The 16253-nt window shown below is 36.2% G+C and overlaps 4 protein-coding genes across 14 annotated transcripts; 3 read left to right on the forward strand and 1 right to left on the reverse strand.

Annotated features, from left to right (window-relative positions):
* Positions 1-93: 93 nt before the first annotated feature.
* eIF2beta (eukaryotic translation initiation factor 2 subunit beta) lies at positions 94-2535 on the forward strand. Of its 2 annotated transcripts, XM_066740994.1 has the most exons (7): positions 94-284; positions 687-926; positions 997-1153; positions 1229-1261; positions 1420-1610; positions 1677-1961; positions 2051-2535. In XM_066740994.1, the coding sequence occupies exons 1-7, from the start codon at positions 267-269 to the stop codon at positions 2093-2095; spliced, it is 969 nt and encodes a 322-aa protein (XP_066597091.1). In that variant the 5' UTR covers positions 94-266; the 3' UTR covers positions 2096-2535. The 2 variants fall into 2 exon arrangements, with proteins under 2 accessions (XP_066597091.1, XP_066597092.1); XM_066740995.1 differs by lacking the exon at positions 1229-1261 and having other exon boundaries at positions 95-284.
* Positions 2536-2867: 332 nt separating this feature from the next.
* On the reverse strand, positions 2868-11840 carry Adck5 (aarF domain containing kinase 5). Of its 5 annotated transcripts, none has more exons than XM_066740983.1 (10): positions 11831-11840; positions 10508-11335; positions 5090-5168; positions 4717-5006; positions 4362-4646; positions 4088-4219; positions 3863-4028; positions 3617-3787; positions 3214-3556; positions 2868-3151 (listed from the first exon to the last, which is right to left on the reverse strand). In XM_066740983.1, exons 3-10 carry the CDS (start codon positions 5166-5168, stop codon positions 3055-3057), a joined length of 1563 nt encoding a protein of 520 aa, XP_066597080.1. In that variant the 5' UTR covers positions 10508-11335; positions 11831-11840; the 3' UTR covers positions 2868-3054. The 5 variants fall into 5 exon arrangements, with proteins under 5 accessions (XP_066597080.1, XP_066597081.1, XP_066597079.1 ...); XM_066740984.1 differs by lacking the exon at positions 11831-11840 and having other exon boundaries at positions 10508-10842; positions 10909-11335; XM_066740982.1 differs by lacking the exons at positions 10508-11335; positions 11831-11840 and adding an exon at positions 5221-5361.
* Positions 5444-7719, forward strand: LOC136781951 (uncharacterized protein F13E9.13, mitochondrial). Of its 2 annotated transcripts, none has more exons than XM_066740996.1 (6): positions 5444-5576; positions 5639-5721; positions 5790-5930; positions 5989-6188; positions 6259-6386; positions 6449-7719. In XM_066740996.1, the coding sequence occupies exons 1-6, from the start codon at positions 5504-5506 to the stop codon at positions 6649-6651; spliced, it is 828 nt and encodes a 275-aa protein (XP_066597093.1). In that variant the 5' UTR covers positions 5444-5503; the 3' UTR covers positions 6652-7719. The 2 variants fall into 2 exon arrangements, with proteins under 2 accessions (XP_066597093.1, XP_066597094.1); XM_066740997.1 differs by having other exon boundaries at positions 6430-6603.
* TP53INP (Tumor protein p53 inducible nuclear protein) lies at positions 8538-16030 on the forward strand. Of its 5 annotated transcripts, none has more exons than XM_066741003.1 (4): positions 8538-8661; positions 11855-12038; positions 12545-12939; positions 13024-16030. In XM_066741003.1, the coding sequence occupies exons 2-4, from the start codon at positions 11879-11881 to the stop codon at positions 13177-13179; spliced, it is 711 nt and encodes a 236-aa protein (XP_066597100.1). In that variant the 5' UTR covers positions 8538-8661; positions 11855-11878; the 3' UTR covers positions 13180-16030. The 5 variants fall into 5 exon arrangements, with proteins under 5 accessions (XP_066597100.1, XP_066597103.1, XP_066597099.1 ...); XM_066741006.1 differs by having other exon boundaries at positions 8598-8751; positions 12548-12939; XM_066741002.1 differs by having other exon boundaries at positions 8600-8751.
* The last annotated feature ends 223 nt before the right edge of the window (positions 16031-16253 follow it).

Below are 16253 nucleotides of genomic sequence, written 5' to 3' on the forward strand. Positions count from 1 at the left end.
TCAAAGACAGCCATTGATAAAATTGATATTTGTTTGTAGGTTGCTCATCTTTGTTCAAAGCTATGATCGAAGGCGGTTTATAGTAAATTTGGTGCTTGGTGAATTTTCTGATGCAACACCACGATCGCAAATGCTATTTTGCGGGCCGATGAGTGGTTTTCAAGGAAACGATTGACTTGTGGAATTGATTATGCTCAATGCTATATAAAGTTTAAGTGATAAATTAATATTGTACAGTTAAGCGTGAAATTGGTACCGGAAAAAAAATGGCAGAGGAAGATTCGGTAAATAGAAACATGTTAAAATAATTAAAGCATGTAGGTCAGGCACAAGCAGGAAGGCATGGGGACTCTTCACCTCCAAAAAGTTTTCCTCACGATTCACTGACATTTATAAAATTCATCAGACTAGTTCACTCGTTTCCCTTCTCTAGCCTCCTACTTTAATCATTTAAAATCTTTATTATATAAGTTTTTTTCATCTTTTTGACCTAACCTTAAGCCATGTGATTAGACAGATTCTTCTGCAACACATTTTTGACACTGTCAGATTTTCATTTCTTTTCACCTACCAGAAACTTATTTGTAACTCAGTTTGAACTGAATATAATCATTTACTATCATTAATGATATTAATTCTGCTAGTTATCATTTTTTAGTATTTAATGGGCTAATTTTTCGCAATAGGTTTTTGATCCTACCTTAAAAAAGAAAAAGAAAAAGAAGACTACTTTTGACATTGATGCTATTCTTAATGAAGGCATCGGTGGTATGGATGGAACCGATGGGTCCAAGGATGGCCAGGAGCCAGGCGTAGACGACGATGACACTCTAGATTTAGATAATTTTGAGAAAAAGAAAAAAAAGAAAAAGAAGGTTTTTAATTTAGATGAGCATGATGTGGCTTTGCCTAATGCGAAGAAAGAGGTAATTATAACTTTATCAAAAATATAATGCTCCTTGAAAAATTTAATAAGAAAGTTTGCATTCTATTCAGGATGTAGTGGAGGCCCAGACCGAAGATCTGGCAGTAGATGATAATTTTGATTTAGATATGGACTTTTCTAAAACAAAAAAGAAGAAGAAGAAAAAGAAGGACTTGGATGAATTGGTAGCAGAGGAGGAGCGTAAAGATACGGATGATAAAGAGAATGGTAAATATCAACTCTGATGGAATAAGTACACATCTGTGTATCTAGATTTTTACGTTGTTCATTATTTGTTAACATGCTGCACTGAATCTGAGCGAAGTGCAGAGTACGGTAAGAGCTATGTCATTACTTAATGGTATGATAACTAGAAAAAGCACTAAAAGGAACAATATCATTATTAGGATTAATAAGAATGATAATTTGTTTAATTACCTGTTTTTCCAGAAATTGCATTATTTTAAATTAATTTACTTATTTATCTTTTTTAGTAGAAGAAACCAGTTTATGGGTTGGATCTGATAGGGATTACACTTATGATGAGCTACTCTTAAGAGTATTTAACATCATGAGGGAAAAGAATCCAGCTATGTTAGCTGGTAAGAAGCAGAAATTTGTTATGCGACCTCCACAAGTAGTTCGAATTGGTACAAAGAAAACATCATTTGCTAATTTCACAGAGGTACAAATTTTACATCTTATTTACAATAGTCTAATAAGATTGTATATTATAAGTAAACATTTTTAGATTTGCAAAACCTTACACAGACAAGAAAAACATTTATTGGATTTCTTATTGGCTGAATTGGGTACCAGTGGCTCGGTGGATGGCAATAGTCAACTCATTATCAAAGGTCGTTTCCAACAAAAACAAATAGAAAATGTTCTTAGGAGATATATAAAGGAATATGTTACTTGTCATACCTGTCGCTCCCCTGATACCATTCTTCAGAAGGACACTCGACTATTTTTCTTGCAATGTGAAACCTGTGGGTCTAGATGTTCTGTAGCAAGCATAAAATCTGGTTTCCAGGTAAGATACTTTGTTGGTCGCTTTACATTTGTTTTTTCTCATTTTCTTGACAGTACAAATTGTATTTATCTATTTGATTCATTTTACAGGCTGTCACAGGAAAACGTGCCGCAATTCGGGCCAAAACTGCCTAAAGAATTTAATAATTCTATTTCATATCGGTTTCACAGCATTCTTTATAAGTATATATCGAAATTACCGCGTATGTTCATCCATTTGTCGGTGACGGGCCACGGCAATTTTTACCACGCGTATTCAGTACTTTTGAATTGATTTTCAGAAGATTTTGCTACAATTGGAGCCTTTTAACGTTTATATATATATAAATATATATATATATACACACACAAACAAAGAAACATATATAAAGTATTATTTTTTACGCCTAACTAAAAAAATGCAATGTTCGTTAAACTCGACATAGGTATCATGTAGTCCTCGGATGATTGATACGGGGTAATTATAACAAAATACTTTTTAATTTTAATCCATTGTTTATCCATTCGTCTACCATTTGTTGCAAAAAAAATAATCCGCAAAAATGAGTCAATAAAGTAGATTTTTGCTGCTTTAATTTTTTCATACATTCATCAATAATATAAAAAGGCCCGAAAAGTGCTCCAGTAAAAAAAGAAACAGCAGAATTTAGAGAATTATCGATAATATATTACAAGGGAATAGATTCGATTGATGAAAAAGCTCGATGATGCAATCGTTTCTTAGGTAATTTATTGAATTGTATATTAAGTAATAAAATTAACTAATTGAACTTTGTTATATCTCAAAGCTGCAAACTCTGTAAGGCGATCCAGGCTAAAGCTATATGGCAAATAAAATGGAACAAAAGTGGGATGAGAGAAATTACTTATACAATTAAAACATTGGATCATTAAATATTTCCCGTAATTGACATTTCCAAAATTTTATTAACATAAATATTTTATTATAAACATATATCATTTTGTTTAAAAAAGTTCTTTGTCTTTCGACTGTATTGTAAATTGTATATGTAAATTGGATCGCTAAAAAAATATTATACCACCTACCAAGCTTCTGAAAGCTTAATTATTTACAATTATAGATAGAGGAATTATCAAGCGATAAATTCAAAAACTCGTTGAATATCGTAGCCCATCCAATGGAGAACACTGAAATACATTTTGAACATCCACTGTGCGAATCCGTGAAGCCTGAAAATAAAGTGCGATTGATTGAAATTTGACCAACGAACGGTACACTTAACTTTTCTTACCAAAGGCGAAACTCGAAACGCGCTTTGCTTATGGCAACTGGAATTATATTTGTGTAAGATTGATTTAAAACACTGTATTTTCCACGTACAGCAATTCTCGCCATCAATTTGTATCTGTCGTGAGGATTTGTATAACCTTGCATAATGGAACGGACCGTATTCAAATTTCTAATGGTCAGCATCATGCTTTTCGGCATTGTCTTTAGCATTTCCGTAATCCTGTCGAAACGCTCCTGAGCTTGCTTAATCATATACTCCTCTGCAGTCAAATTTCCGGTGTTAGTTTCTATTGCCGGTATGATGAATGGTGCTTGAGTTAAAACTTCAGCCAGAAGGAAAGGATCTGCCAAATTAAAGTGTCTAAGGTAAATATATTTTTTGATTACTTTAAATAATTAATTACCTTCTACTTTCAATTCCTTGGCAAATTTTCTCATTGCTGAATAATCTCTCAGGACCATGGACTCCCAAAAATTACATAAACTGATTCTCGACTTTTCTGGCAAATGCTCGTACAGTCCATGATCCAAAAGAACTATCTGTGCTTTTTTATCTTTTCCTTTTCTGATAAGAACTGCAATAGAATATTTTCTTTTTATACTTTGATCAAGTTTATTTTAATTTATTAAGCTTATTTGGGGTACACTACGATTTCCAGCGTGTGGATCGGCATGCACAAATCCTGTATGGAAGATTTGTTCTGCCATTAAAGTTATTAGCTTTTTATGCATATCGTCAATGTCTATTCCGTTTTTTTTCAATTCTTCAATGTTGGTTATTTTTATACCATCTATCCATTCTGCTGTGAGAACCCTCTGAAATATTAGACTATTAGTATATTTGTGTATTATAAAAATGATGGAAGTAATTGTACCTTTGTAGTAAGGTCCCAACGAATTTTAGGTACGTTCGCGTAGGTAAATTTTTTTAAATCATGTGCACATCTCTCTCCATTTTTGGCTTCCAATTCAAAGTCCAGTTCTTGAGCTAAGGTATCATACAATTCCTGAAAGAAATAGAGAGAGACAGATAGATTAAAATTTTATATTAACTGATAAAGTATTTGATACGATAGTGTTTCGAAGGCGAGTAATTAGAAAAGAATGTTGCCGAGACATTATCTTTTATTCGAATTTTGCTTTACTCACATTCAATACCCAATGTAAATTAAATTTTGGATGTATAAGAGAAATAATTTTCAACAGAAAATTTAAGGTTTTCATGTCAGCTTCAAATCTATCCCTAAGATCAAAATACTGCACTTTAATAGCCACTTCTTCCCCATCTTTGGCTTTTCCCTTATAAACTTGAGCTAAGCTTGCTGCTGCCACTGGTTCCTTTTCTATAGATTGAAATAGTTCTTCTGGTTTTTTCCCAAAATCTTGCACAATTATTTCTTCAAGCTCATTGATTTTTCTTGTTAAACATTTATCCTGAAAGAATTATATAAATTTTACAGCAATCTCTTTGGCATTTTGATAAAAAGATCAAACTATTTTTTACCTGCAATAAATTCAGAGTATTAACATATTCTTTAGGCAGAATATGATTAACAGCAGCTAGACCCTGTCCAAGCTTAATGTATAATCCTCCATTTTTTAAACATCCTTCCAGAATACTATTGGCAGCTCTCTGATGGATATCACTTTCTTTATGTCCTATCTTTGGTGCGATCCAATAATCAATAGATATTGTCATCCCTATTTTGAGCGATCTTGCAAATCTGATAAATGAGACCAATTGAGCATCTTTTGGATGTATACAAAAGTAAACAACGCCAAATAACAAAATTCCTATAAAGATAAATCTGTCCGCTTGTTTATAATTCTTTAGCAAAACAACTCTATAGATTAAGAAGAAAATTATTTTCACTCACCTTTAGGGCTATGTTTGACAAGTTTAGATACTGTAGAGCTTCTTAAAAATTTTCCCACTTTAAGAGCTTTCAGACACATCTGTCAAAATAAATTTGTATTAAATCAAGCTAATTGATACTAATTATCTTACCTTATGAATAATGATGCACGTATTACGAGTACAGATAGAGAAAATCAATTACGCAATTAATTAACAGGTTCATAAAAAAATTTCAATGCAAAGTAGAAATTGTTGGGCCTGCCATTTTTTCTTTTTTTATTTACTGTAGCGCTGAGCTAACCTACAAGTACATGCACTTGTTGTGATAGAGCAATTACGCGTGTTTTCAAAGTCCGAAATTTACTTATCATACGTAAGATATTAGCGGATTCAATGATTTGATAAATTCTTCAAAGAGTTGTAATAATTCAAAATGATGAAGTTCCACAGATATTTTAAAAAAGGCAATTCAGTCATTGGGATGATCCATGTGGATGGATTGCCTGGTAAGCAATGCTACCTTTAGTTATTGATATTAGTCTTTTTTATGAATAATAATTTTTTACAGGTGCACCTAAATACAATGGCAATACTTTAGATATTGTTAAAAATGCAATGAAGGATGCTGAAATTTATTTGGAATCTGGTGTTGTAAGTGGACAAGAATTCTTCCTATATTCTTAGAAGTATTTGCCTTTTATTATTATTTCTATTTTTAGGATGCTGTGCTAGTTGAAAACATGCATGATGTTCCATACATTCGTTCAAAGGATTTGATGCCTGAAACTACAGCTATGATGACAAGAATATGTACGGAGATTAGAAAAACTCTACCTAATTGTATGCCTTGTGGAGTCCAGGTATTATTTATGCATTAGTTTTGTAGGAAAAAGAATGTTTCCCAAACTAATAAAGTAGGTTTTAGCAGGATGCAATAAAGAGGCATTGGCTGTGGCTCAGGCAGCTAATTTTCAATTTATCAGAGCAGAAGGCTTTGTATTTTCCCACATAGCAGATGAAGGATTTATAGATGGTAGTGCTGGTAACTTATTAAGATACAGGAAAAAAATTGGAGCTGATGACATACTTATTTTCACTGATTTGAAAAAAAAACATAGGTCAGTTACATGACAATTTGATATTAAATGATGATAATAAATATTTTTATATTTCTTTATTATTTAATAGCTCTCATGCCATTACGTCAGACATTAGTTTGACAGAGACTGCAAAAGCTGCAGAGTTTTTTTTGTCTGATGGCATTGTCATTACTGGATTTGCCACAGGGTGCCCTGCGAACAAGAAAGATTTGAAAGGTAAAAATTAATATCTAATTTTTTGAAAGAAATAAGAATTTAGCATTTATATTATATAACAGATGTGAGGCAAGCATCTAATTTGCCAGTGCTTATTGGATCTGGCATCACTATTGACAATGTACAGAGTTATTTAACAGCCGATGCTTTTATTATTGGATCCCATTTTAAAATAGATGGAAAATGGGAGAATCCGATTCAAATGCAAAGCATTAAAGATTTTATGCAGAAACTGAAACATCTGCAATCTGTCAATCTTCAGTAATATAAAAAGCTTTGTGTAAACTATTTCTTTACTAAAATAAAATTTGTATATAAATTTTGTTATTATAATCAGGATCAAGAGATTACATGGTATTAGGTATTATTTTCATAAGGTTATGTGCAAAGGGCAGCAATCAAACTTAATCTGATAGGATGATAAAGTATTTTTAACTGATGAATCATATTATTATAGGAGGAAAATGTATAGAGCTATGATGTTTATTATATCGGCCGGAATGATTTGCGCGGACGTTTGGTCAATTACGGACACAAATGTTCAAGCTTTTTCAACTTACAGATCTACTTTATAGGTTTTGATCGTTTTAAAGCGGTTCTAAATTTGTCTAGATTTTCGACTATTCTGTTTCCCGTGCTTACATTTCTCCTCAGTATAAATTCCCATTACTATATTTGCTACAATTTCCTTCCTTCTCCCGGTCATTAGCAAACGTATATCCTACGTTTAGAGATAAACAGTAAATGTTCTTTATGTTCAAGTATTTTTATTAAAAATCGCGATGAAATTGATTAATATACATAACATAACCAATATAACTATAGTTCTATTAATATTTTAGTATTTTTTTTAAGATTAGAATATATAAAATAAATAATGAAAATAAAGTTACGTTATAGCGATAAAAAGAACATTTCTTTTTGGATAATTTTTATTCATTGTTTTTATTAACAACGTAAAATAAAGAAATAGTTTTTATAAAGTCTACTGGTAATAACAACCAGCAGCTGTTCGTTCAGCTGAGGTCCCCCACTCGAAACTTTCCTCAGGGGAGTAGAAAGACTATTGGAGAACCCCGGACAAACAAACTTAAAGATTTTTATCAACAATTTCATTTCGGCCTGTGGAAAGTTTATCACCGGTAAAAATCTTCGATTTTCTGGAGACAACAAAAAACAAGACTTGTCGCTCTTGAATAATTTACGTATGTTTTCGCGAGTTTTCAAAGGCGAAAAACACAAATAAGTTATTACCGTTATTTAAACATTGCATAGTGGCCAAAATAAGGTGTTCTAAATATCGGCGCTTTTTCAACATCATTTCAAAGGTCACAACAAGAATAGCTGGATGAAAGAGAGGGAGACAGAGATAAAGATTGAAAATAAATAAGTGAAAATAAGAAAATTTTTAATAAAAAAAAAAACAAAAAAGCAAAGCAAAGAATAAAATTAAAACGAGTTTGCGATTGCAAGGAAGAACATTAGAAAACTAAAAACAAGTTATCGTTGAAGAACCATTATCAGTCGTGGGATTAGCAGACATTTATCGTAGGGGTAATTATATGTATAAAGATTAAAAATGCAATAGTACGTTTCCATCGTACTTGATATATTAAAATATCAAATTAAAATAATGTACATCAATGTGTATAATAATAAATAAGTACGCACAGAAAATTTTTTAAACTGCTGCAAACTCAGAGAATATCGAAATCGACTGACGTAGCTCAAGCTTACGTCACAAACTCCTATTTATAATAGTCCTGGGCTGATGAAATTCAGCCAAGGCAAAAAATATCGAAAACTAATAAAAAAAATTCCTGATGTAAATCTAAATTATTTTGAAGCGTTCTTTCTGATTATTTTCTCAGAAAATTCGTATTGGAGTAGCGACTAAATAGGATAAGAGAACAAGTGAAATGATACAGAATAAGATTTCAAAATTATAAACAGAGGGAAAGAAAGAAAACGAGGGGACGAAATACTTAAAAAAAAGCGGAAGGAAAGGGTGAAATCGAATGAATGGCGTAGAGGAAAGGATCGATCGGGTGCCCCGTTAAAGTCACCAGAATTTGTACGCTTCTGAACAAGCACTTCAGCAGCGAATCCCCCTCTTCGTGCGCGATTTCCCCCACTCGTAGACGTTCCTTCCCACCGTGTTATCCTCTCTCCCCGCAACAGCTCAACCTAGGGACCAGTCAGTCAGTCGAAATCAGCTGACGATTACCACTGCGGGCAGTTGCTACCACGGCTCCTCAAACGCATCATTGTAAAGGCGAGTTATTCCATTTCTCCCCCAAGTCAAGTTAGTCTCACCGCAAAATACGGCCCTGTCTCACCCCAGCCGGTATCCCGGAAAACCTTGGTGAGCCTCTCCACCTTTTATTCTTTTTTACTTTCTCTTTTTTAAATCCTTGCGCCCTTTCACTACGGCCCTGGCCCTTAGACCAAACGCTTTCCTTTGTCATGACAGCTTTGATTTGTCAATAAGCCATCTAGCACCAACAGTTTTTTTAACCAGCTCTCGTTTCTCCCAGACTACCCAATCACATCCTACTGCAAAACGAAACCAATCGTTATCCCAAAGTTTGGAATTTCGACGTACCTTGCCATGACAGTTCTCAGTATGTCAATAAACTAAACGATCAGTGGAGTGACGTTCACGTACCAGTGATAGTTCCAAAGACCTCTGGTGAGGTTTCTCCAGCAATTATACATCCCTCTACCAAGCCACACTTTTCTTCAGTAACGTATAGGCCAGGTTATCGATAGAAAAAATATTTTTCGCTTCGTGGAACGTTTCGGTCTGGATTACTCAGAATCATTATACGAAGAAAAATATAAAAAAGGTCGATTCGTAAACAGACGATCGTTTTGCATCCATCGTAGTGTCCTTCGTATTACAACGTTCCTGGAAAGGCCTTAATAGGATTGCACCTTCGTGCATCCTTTAGCTACGTTCCTGAAAACTCCAGAGACGCTGTTCTTTGTCATGACAGCTCTGGCTGTCACCGGAAAGAGTCTTCCAGCAGTCACTGGACTGTCATCCTCAACTTCCCATAGTATTTGTGGGTCGACGCACTGGTGCGACGAAGATGACAGGCTCTCGTTGCCAAGGGGAACTTAAAGAGAAACGGAGATAGAAAACGAGTGAGTGAGTGAGTGAGTGAGTAAGTAAGTGAGTAAGTGTGAGAGCGCATTATACAAAGGCCAAGTTCTCCTAGAGAAGAAAAGTCTTGTGCGCTTCGACAAAGATTTTTGGCTCTCCCTCTTTCTCTTTACTATTCTTCTCTTTCCTTTTCTATGCGTTTGTTGTGTGTGCTTGTGGGTCGTTAAGCGACGGAGATGGCGCGATTGCTGAACATGGTGAAGAGTGGGGGTGATGGGGGGAAAGAAAGAAAAGCGTGCTTGAGAAAGAAAGAGCGAGAGATGGATGGAATTGCGTGAAAGGAAGTGAGTGAGAGAGAAAGAGAGAGAGAGAACGAGTTGGGGGGGGGGGTTGTATGTAGTGGTGAGTAAGAGATATAAAAACGATGGAGTGAGTGAGTGAGAGAGAGATAGAGAGAGAGAGAGAGAGAAGGGAGGAGAAAACGAGTGCAGTGGTAAGTGAGAGATATATAAAAACAAATAAGTGAGAGAAAGAGGCAATGCTGTTAGTAAGGGAAGGAGAACGCATGTAGGCATAAAGAAAACAGAAACGCAAAATGATAGAGAGGGGAAGGGGAAATAGAGGTATGAGAATCTTCTGTTAGGTGAATCGCACTGATGCATAGGTATAAATGCGACGTTATTCCTTTTTAGATGTTATTGCGTCGAATTTTATCAGCAACCCTCCGTCACTCTAAATTCGAGATCAAGGTCGTTCTCGGTTAGCCAAAGTCCACTAGGAAGTATAAATGTAACTCACGAAGGACCCGAAAGTTCAATAGATTTCTTTGTTAGGTGATCTCATGGAATTTTTGTCAAAGCTTTTACATTGATTTAATATTAATCTTTTAGTCTATACGTGCCATTATCTATTCAATACATGCTTCCTTCTTTGTCGTCAAGCAACGATTTCCCGATAAGGGAAACCGTTGCTGGTTACGTGAGATAATTTCAGAGAAAATTTATTCGCAAACCTTGATCCGTGCTATTACTCAAGACCTTAAAGGATACCGTCGGTGATTCGCCAGTGTAATTCTCACAAATTGATTGAACAGTGCCGGAGACTCTCGGGTTCTCTTAATATTTATGTAATGCCTTACAAATATATTTATATACATATAATACTATGTATATAATCGGCGTTACTGCATCGGCACATTACATAATTTTCGCAGATTCCAACATTTCCGTTGGCACACGTTCGTTAGATTACATCCTGAAGCTTGTCATCGTTTTATTAATAGGGGCCATTCGCAGATGCTTCGCAGTTTTTCAAGAACGTCGACAAAACGCGTCGGCAGTTTACTGTCTAAAAGCATTTGTTTTATTAAAAAAAATAATAATTCTAAACGATTCCTAGAATGATTAATTTTACTTAGCACTCTGCCTTTAAAATGTATGTGTGACTATGGAAGAATTACGGGAAACTCAGGCACACTCTTTAATCATTGGTTGAATCACCATCGCGATAAAGCCGAACCCAAACCAATTCGGCATTTGGATATAAGTACAAAGGACTCGTGATAGGCTCGTGATCGTTTTACCGGTTAATGATAAGAACTTCTGCGTCTCTGAGATTATGTGGGACGTTCTCAGAGATTTCCATAGTGCGTCTCAGCTCGCTCCCTACCAGATCAACTCAGCAACGCACGATTTCACGAGCTGACCATCCAATTCGCTGATCACAGTCCGATCGATAACACGCACAACGTGGCCAAAGATTTAAAAATAAATCGTACAATCTGCCCATAGACTCAGCTGTTTTCTCTGATAAAAATTGACGCCTCGTCAGTTATTGAACCCTGCAAGTAATATTTATAGAAGTTATAAAAAGGAGGAAAAAATACTGGGAGATAAAGTAGCGTTGCCGAGAGACGAATGGAATCGTTGGAAAAAAAAAGTTAGAATTTGCATAGGTGCTTAGGATTGGCCATCGCATGACACTCTGTCTGGTGCGCGTTTAAGCCTTATCTTTTAATGGCACGCGTGGTCAGCCAGCCAATCGCGTTTTACTCTGGCCATGAAGCACGTTACGCCGTCATTGCGTGGCCGTTTTTTGCGCGTTCGACTACTGGCTTTTCCACAATAGCGCGTCAGTTCTTTTTTCGATATGATCCAATTGCCTCACCGCTACATGCTAATTATATACCTATCCTAGCTTTGTCATCTCTCGACAAATACACTATATATATATATATATATATAACACTTTCAAACCACCGCTGCAGACTCCTCTACTTCTTTTCTTTCCCACCGAATATTTGGTTTGCCTTTTTGGTAGGATTTTGAAAGTTTACCAGAGGTTTCCTTTCGTTCGACAGGCGCTGCAGAGCAAAAAGGTCAGGATGCTGAGCAGCTTGGCGAATTATTTGCTCGGTAGTATATCCAGCGCTCAAGATTCAAGCGGGAGCTCCGATGGCAAGAATGTAGACTCTTTCTCCGTCGTGGCGAGGCTCAGCCAAGTGGAGGTCGAGGGCGATGATTGGATCCTCATTGAACGTACTGGTAGGTATACGTACACACCTATAAACAAACCTCCATCGCCTCGAAATCTCGATCGTTCGATCAATTCGTTGATTCATTGGTCGATATACCAGATTCGAAACGGACTCTTTATCGTGGATCATTTTGGAGGTTAAGTTGGCATAAATCATTGGCGTGGCTAAAAAAGAGAAATACGGTAGAAAGTAATGGAAATACAGTACACCACTCGCGTGCGGTGTTAGAGTTTTTACGGTTTGAAATGTAGTCGGGAGGTAAACAAAGCGAAAATGAGTCAGAATGGTTCACGGGACGGGATCACGGGAATGGAAAGCTAGAGCGGCGCGTGGTTGGGGGGCGGGGGGGGGGGGGGGGTGAAGAGGCCGCGTTCCCCTATAAGCTTACTTTCCCCACCTAGCTTCCGTTGGAAGGGTCTTCCGGAGATATTGCGATGGTCGAATCTCGCATCGATTCGTCAGAGGCGTCGAGCGATACACCAGCTACATTAACATGACGTTGTTTGTTTTTAGTAGAGGGCCCAACGGCGCTAGAGGAGTCGTGGTACGTAACACCACCCGCATGTTTTACACGGGCAGGACCCGTGAACGTGGAAACGTCGCCATTGGAGGATCTGCTGATCGAGCACCCTAGCATGTCGGTTTACAGGGCAACGGCGTCGAGCTTGGTGACCCCGGAAACCCCACCACCGACGCCAAACGCCCCGGAAGACCTGGCGGATGATGTTTCTGTACTCGTTGAGATCGCTTCGGCCCCTACCTCGGGTATAAGCGATCCATCCGCCAATAGAAGAGACAACAATCGTAACTCCATCCAACGTGGACGCACAAGACCCGCCATTCACGATGGCAGACCCTCTAGAACAGCCGACAAAGTTTGCGTTGTTCAGCTGAGGTCCGCTCAGAAGGTTCGTGTTCATAAAATTATATTTTATTTTTTCTTTCCACTTAATAAGATGCCCCTTGATTGGACGATGTCACTGTTCTTGCAGGTTTTTGAGAAAAGATCCACTCAGGCATTGAAGCGAGGTCGCTTGGAAAGGGGGAACAAGCTGCGCGAAGTGTTCAGTATGAAAGGCAAACGGCCGCGTCGTCAGGACCGGCTGCGCCTTCAAAACAGTGGTGCAAATAACAACCGGAAATGCTAGTCATCTGATCTCAGGCCAAGGTTTACTTAATACCTTTCTAAAACAGCAAGAAAAACAAGGAATTAATTGATTTTACCCTCTCATCGCGAACGCAGAAGTTCATTCGTGCAGGAATAATAAGATTCTTCGGGATCGACGACTCTCTCTTGCTCTTTCGATCTCTCTTTTCTCTCTGTCTCTCTCTCTCTCTCTCTCTCTCTCTTTCTCTTTCTTAGTCCTTTTCTATCTTTCACTTGCTGTAGAAATAATTCTTGCTCTCTCGCTACCTCTCTTTGGCCGTTCATCGACTCAAATCATCGTGGGACCATGCTTCCGAATCCCAGAAGAAATGCCAAAATTGGAATATTCAACGACCACCGTGCAAGAAGATGGGTGGAACGATTTTCTGGATTTTCAGAAGATGCGGAGGCCAAGGAACTTTATAAATTTCGATCGGTGGATGACTTAGTGCTGTAACAGACATATATATATATATATAGAGAGAGAGAGAGAGAGAGAAAGTCGAAAGCCAATCAGACATTTGAAAAGTGTTTTCATGTCTCCCGTAGACACATGCATATAGGAAAATAGAGCTTTATCCATGGAAGACAAAAGGAAAATATTTGAAAAGAAAAAAAAATGTGCACTCAAGAAGAAACACTTGAAATTTTGGTACCTCACTTGGAAAGTCTGATGACTCTGATGATTGCACATTTGGCTGTTTTGTAAATCAATTCTTTTCTTTTTAGTGTAAAGAGGCAGGGCATTCGATTTTGTGTATGTAGCCCAATTTGGCGTCCCATCGATAGCTGCTACTCCTGAAACCAATTTTTGCGTACTATTCAATTGATACTAGAGATATAAAAAAGAACCTTGTGATATTTCCACCTTTATAAAGGAGGGTACCAATTCCACGTTCACTTCGAATAAGCAATTACACGTAAATTCAATCCAAATTTCGTGGATAGAGAATCTTAAGCAATAAGTACTCACAATTATAATATATATATATGTATATATACATACATATATCTCTCTTTTTATAGACTAGCATCGGTCGATGGGAATCCGACTAATAATTTATTTAATAAGTGACGTTATTAGAAATATATATATATATATATATATATAAATAAATATTACAAAGAAAATCGCGTAGAATAAAAAAAGTTTTAGAATAATTGACTATATAAAAATGGAAATTCCACTGAAGCAAGTCGCGTGGCAGCGAGCCAAAATTCGCCCTCGTCTCGATTAGAGTTCGATGCGTTTTTCGTTCTTTAGGTTCCGATCCCAGTTATCGCACGCGAAAATATTTTTCGAAACATTCCGCACCGTATCGTAACTTATACAAATGAGATTTGACCTAAAATCGAACGTATCGTCTCTTGGGGCGATTGGAAAAAAAAGATTGCCCAGGAACGAATTTTTATCGGGACGGCGTCGAATTTGAAAACGAAGAAGAAGAGAACAACACGAGTAAAATAAAAATAAAAAGGCAAGAAGAGAAACGAAACACAAAAGAAGAAGGGGAAAAATAAAAATTTCCTTTTTCGAATGATGCGCGTTGTAGCGCGTCAAGGATTTTTCGAAACGACGGGAAACCGAAAGTCCCGCTTGAATTTCACTCTGAGGGTTTTTTTTTCGCTAAAGGAAGCATATGGAACTTATTTGACTGTAGCGCTTACTGTTATTATATTTCGTTAAATTTAGTATCAATCGTAGCGAATGAGACAGTTTTTGTACAAACTTACAATCAAGAGACACGTTAGTGTGTCCACAGCAAGTGGTTTGATACATAAACCGCCGTCGAGCACTGCTCACTTATACAGCAAGTAAGTAAATTCATAAACCGACGATGAGCACTGCTCTCTTGTATAGCAAGTTTGGCTGTCCCATTATAACGAATAGTAACAATTATTAAATTAGAAAAGCGACGGGAAATGAGAGCTTTGATATTTGGCTATAATAACAACGGTAAATGGTATTGTTAAATAACAAATTCTATATGCCGCCGTTAGATAAACACTCCGTGTATCGTGGTTATAATAAATAACTCATATTTTTGTTCTCTCTCCTCCCCTTCTTTCTCTTTTTGCTTTTGTCTCTTTTATTAATTTAAAACGAAAAATCATTGATTCCTTCCTCACCCCTTGGAATTTATCGTTTACTTGCGAAAGTATAAAAGACAAAAAAATCTGTAGCAAATTAACGCTATTATCTAAATAATATTACAAGTACCATTACCGCTATTGCTATTATTATTATTATTATTATTATTATTATGGTTATTATTAGTATATTATCCATGATCTATTATAATTTTATCATTAAAACCACTACATAATGTATTTCCGGTTTTCGAAGCGGAATGTAACAATTTTTATTGTTGTGTTGAATCTCGCATGTAGCGAGATAAAAAAAATATATAAATATATTATATATAGATAAAACTATGTATATGAATAATCATAAGAAACTCGATTACTTTGCACAAATTAGCGAAAAATAATTGGAGCGAAGTGCTAGCGTTGTCTGCGAAATGTGTTCCTTTTTGTGTGACAGCAAATATAATGTATAATTGTCTCCAATTTACATTAGAATTAAGCTAAAAGTATCGAAAAATCATCGCTGTGTTGAAAGTGCTTGTGTGTAGAGAATTCTGCAATTTTTTTCTCTCTTCTCTCTTTCTCTGTCTCAACTATTGTTTTTTTTTTGTAATTTTTTATTCTCACCTTTGTCTCCCAACTCAGCCGGGTACCTCGGCTAAGGAGCAAACTTGATTCGTATGATTTGATTGTGTTTTAGCGATTATATGCTCTCGTGCACCTTGATCTTATCGGTGATTAATAAAATATTTTGTGTCCCTTAATCGTATATCGTTTGTGCTCAAAAACCTATTCCTCTTAATTATCTTACCTTTTTTACTCATTTCTAAAAAAAAAGTTTTAAAATATTGCTTCTCTCTCATCTTTGTTTCCTGAACCAAATTGAAATCTTAATATAAAAATATTTGCTCACGTGTACTTTGTTCTTAAACCGATTTACCTATACTCTTTTGATATCATTCGTTCGGCGTTGTCGTTTTGCATTTT

This window comes from Prorops nasuta, unplaced genomic scaffold (assembly GCF_024137725.1).
Source record: "Prorops nasuta isolate Cenicafe-Biocafe unplaced genomic scaffold, Cenicafe_Pnas_1.2 PNAS00024, whole genome shotgun sequence".
Classification (NCBI taxonomy): domain Eukaryota; kingdom Metazoa; phylum Arthropoda; class Insecta; order Hymenoptera; family Bethylidae; genus Prorops; species Prorops nasuta.

Coding starts and splice junctions, on each gene's coding strand:
- eIF2beta (XM_066740994.1), top strand. Junction 1,611..1,676: donor CATTTGCTAATTTCACAGAG/GTACAAATTTTA, acceptor AAACATTTTTAG/ATTTGCAAAACCTTACACAG. Junction 1,962..2,050: donor GCATAAAATCTGGTTTCCAG/GTAAGATACTTT, acceptor TTCATTTTACAG/GCTGTCACAGGAAAACGTGC.
- Adck5 (XM_066740983.1), bottom strand. CDS start 5,168: ATGTGTCTGAAAGCTCTTAAAGTGGGAAAATTTTTAAGAAGCTCTACA. Junction 4,029..4,087: donor GTTGGGACCTTACTACAAAG/GTACAATTACTT, acceptor CTAATATTTCAG/AGGGTTCTCACAGCAGAATG. Junction 3,152..3,213: donor CGTTTCGAGTTTCGCCTTTG/GTAAGAAAAGTT, acceptor CTTTATTTTCAG/GCTTCACGGATTCGCACAGT.
- LOC136781951 (XM_066740996.1), top strand. CDS start 5,504: ATGATGAAGTTCCACAGATATTTTAAAAAAGGCAATTCAGTCATTGGG. Junction 5,722..5,789: donor TTTATTTGGAATCTGGTGTT/GTAAGTGGACAA, acceptor TTCTATTTTTAG/GATGCTGTGCTAGTTGAAAA. Junction 6,189..6,258: donor GATTTGAAAAAAAAACATAG/GTCAGTTACATG, acceptor ATTATTTAATAG/CTCTCATGCCATTACGTCAG.
- TP53INP (XM_066741003.1), top strand. CDS start 11,879: ATGCTGAGCAGCTTGGCGAATTATTTGCTCGGTAGTATATCCAGCGCT. Junction 12,039..12,544: donor GATCCTCATTGAACGTACTG/GTAGGTATACGT, acceptor GTTTGTTTTTAG/TAGAGGGCCCAACGGCGCTA. Junction 12,940..13,023: donor AGCTGAGGTCCGCTCAGAAG/GTTCGTGTTCAT, acceptor CTGTTCTTGCAG/GTTTTTGAGAAAAGATCCAC.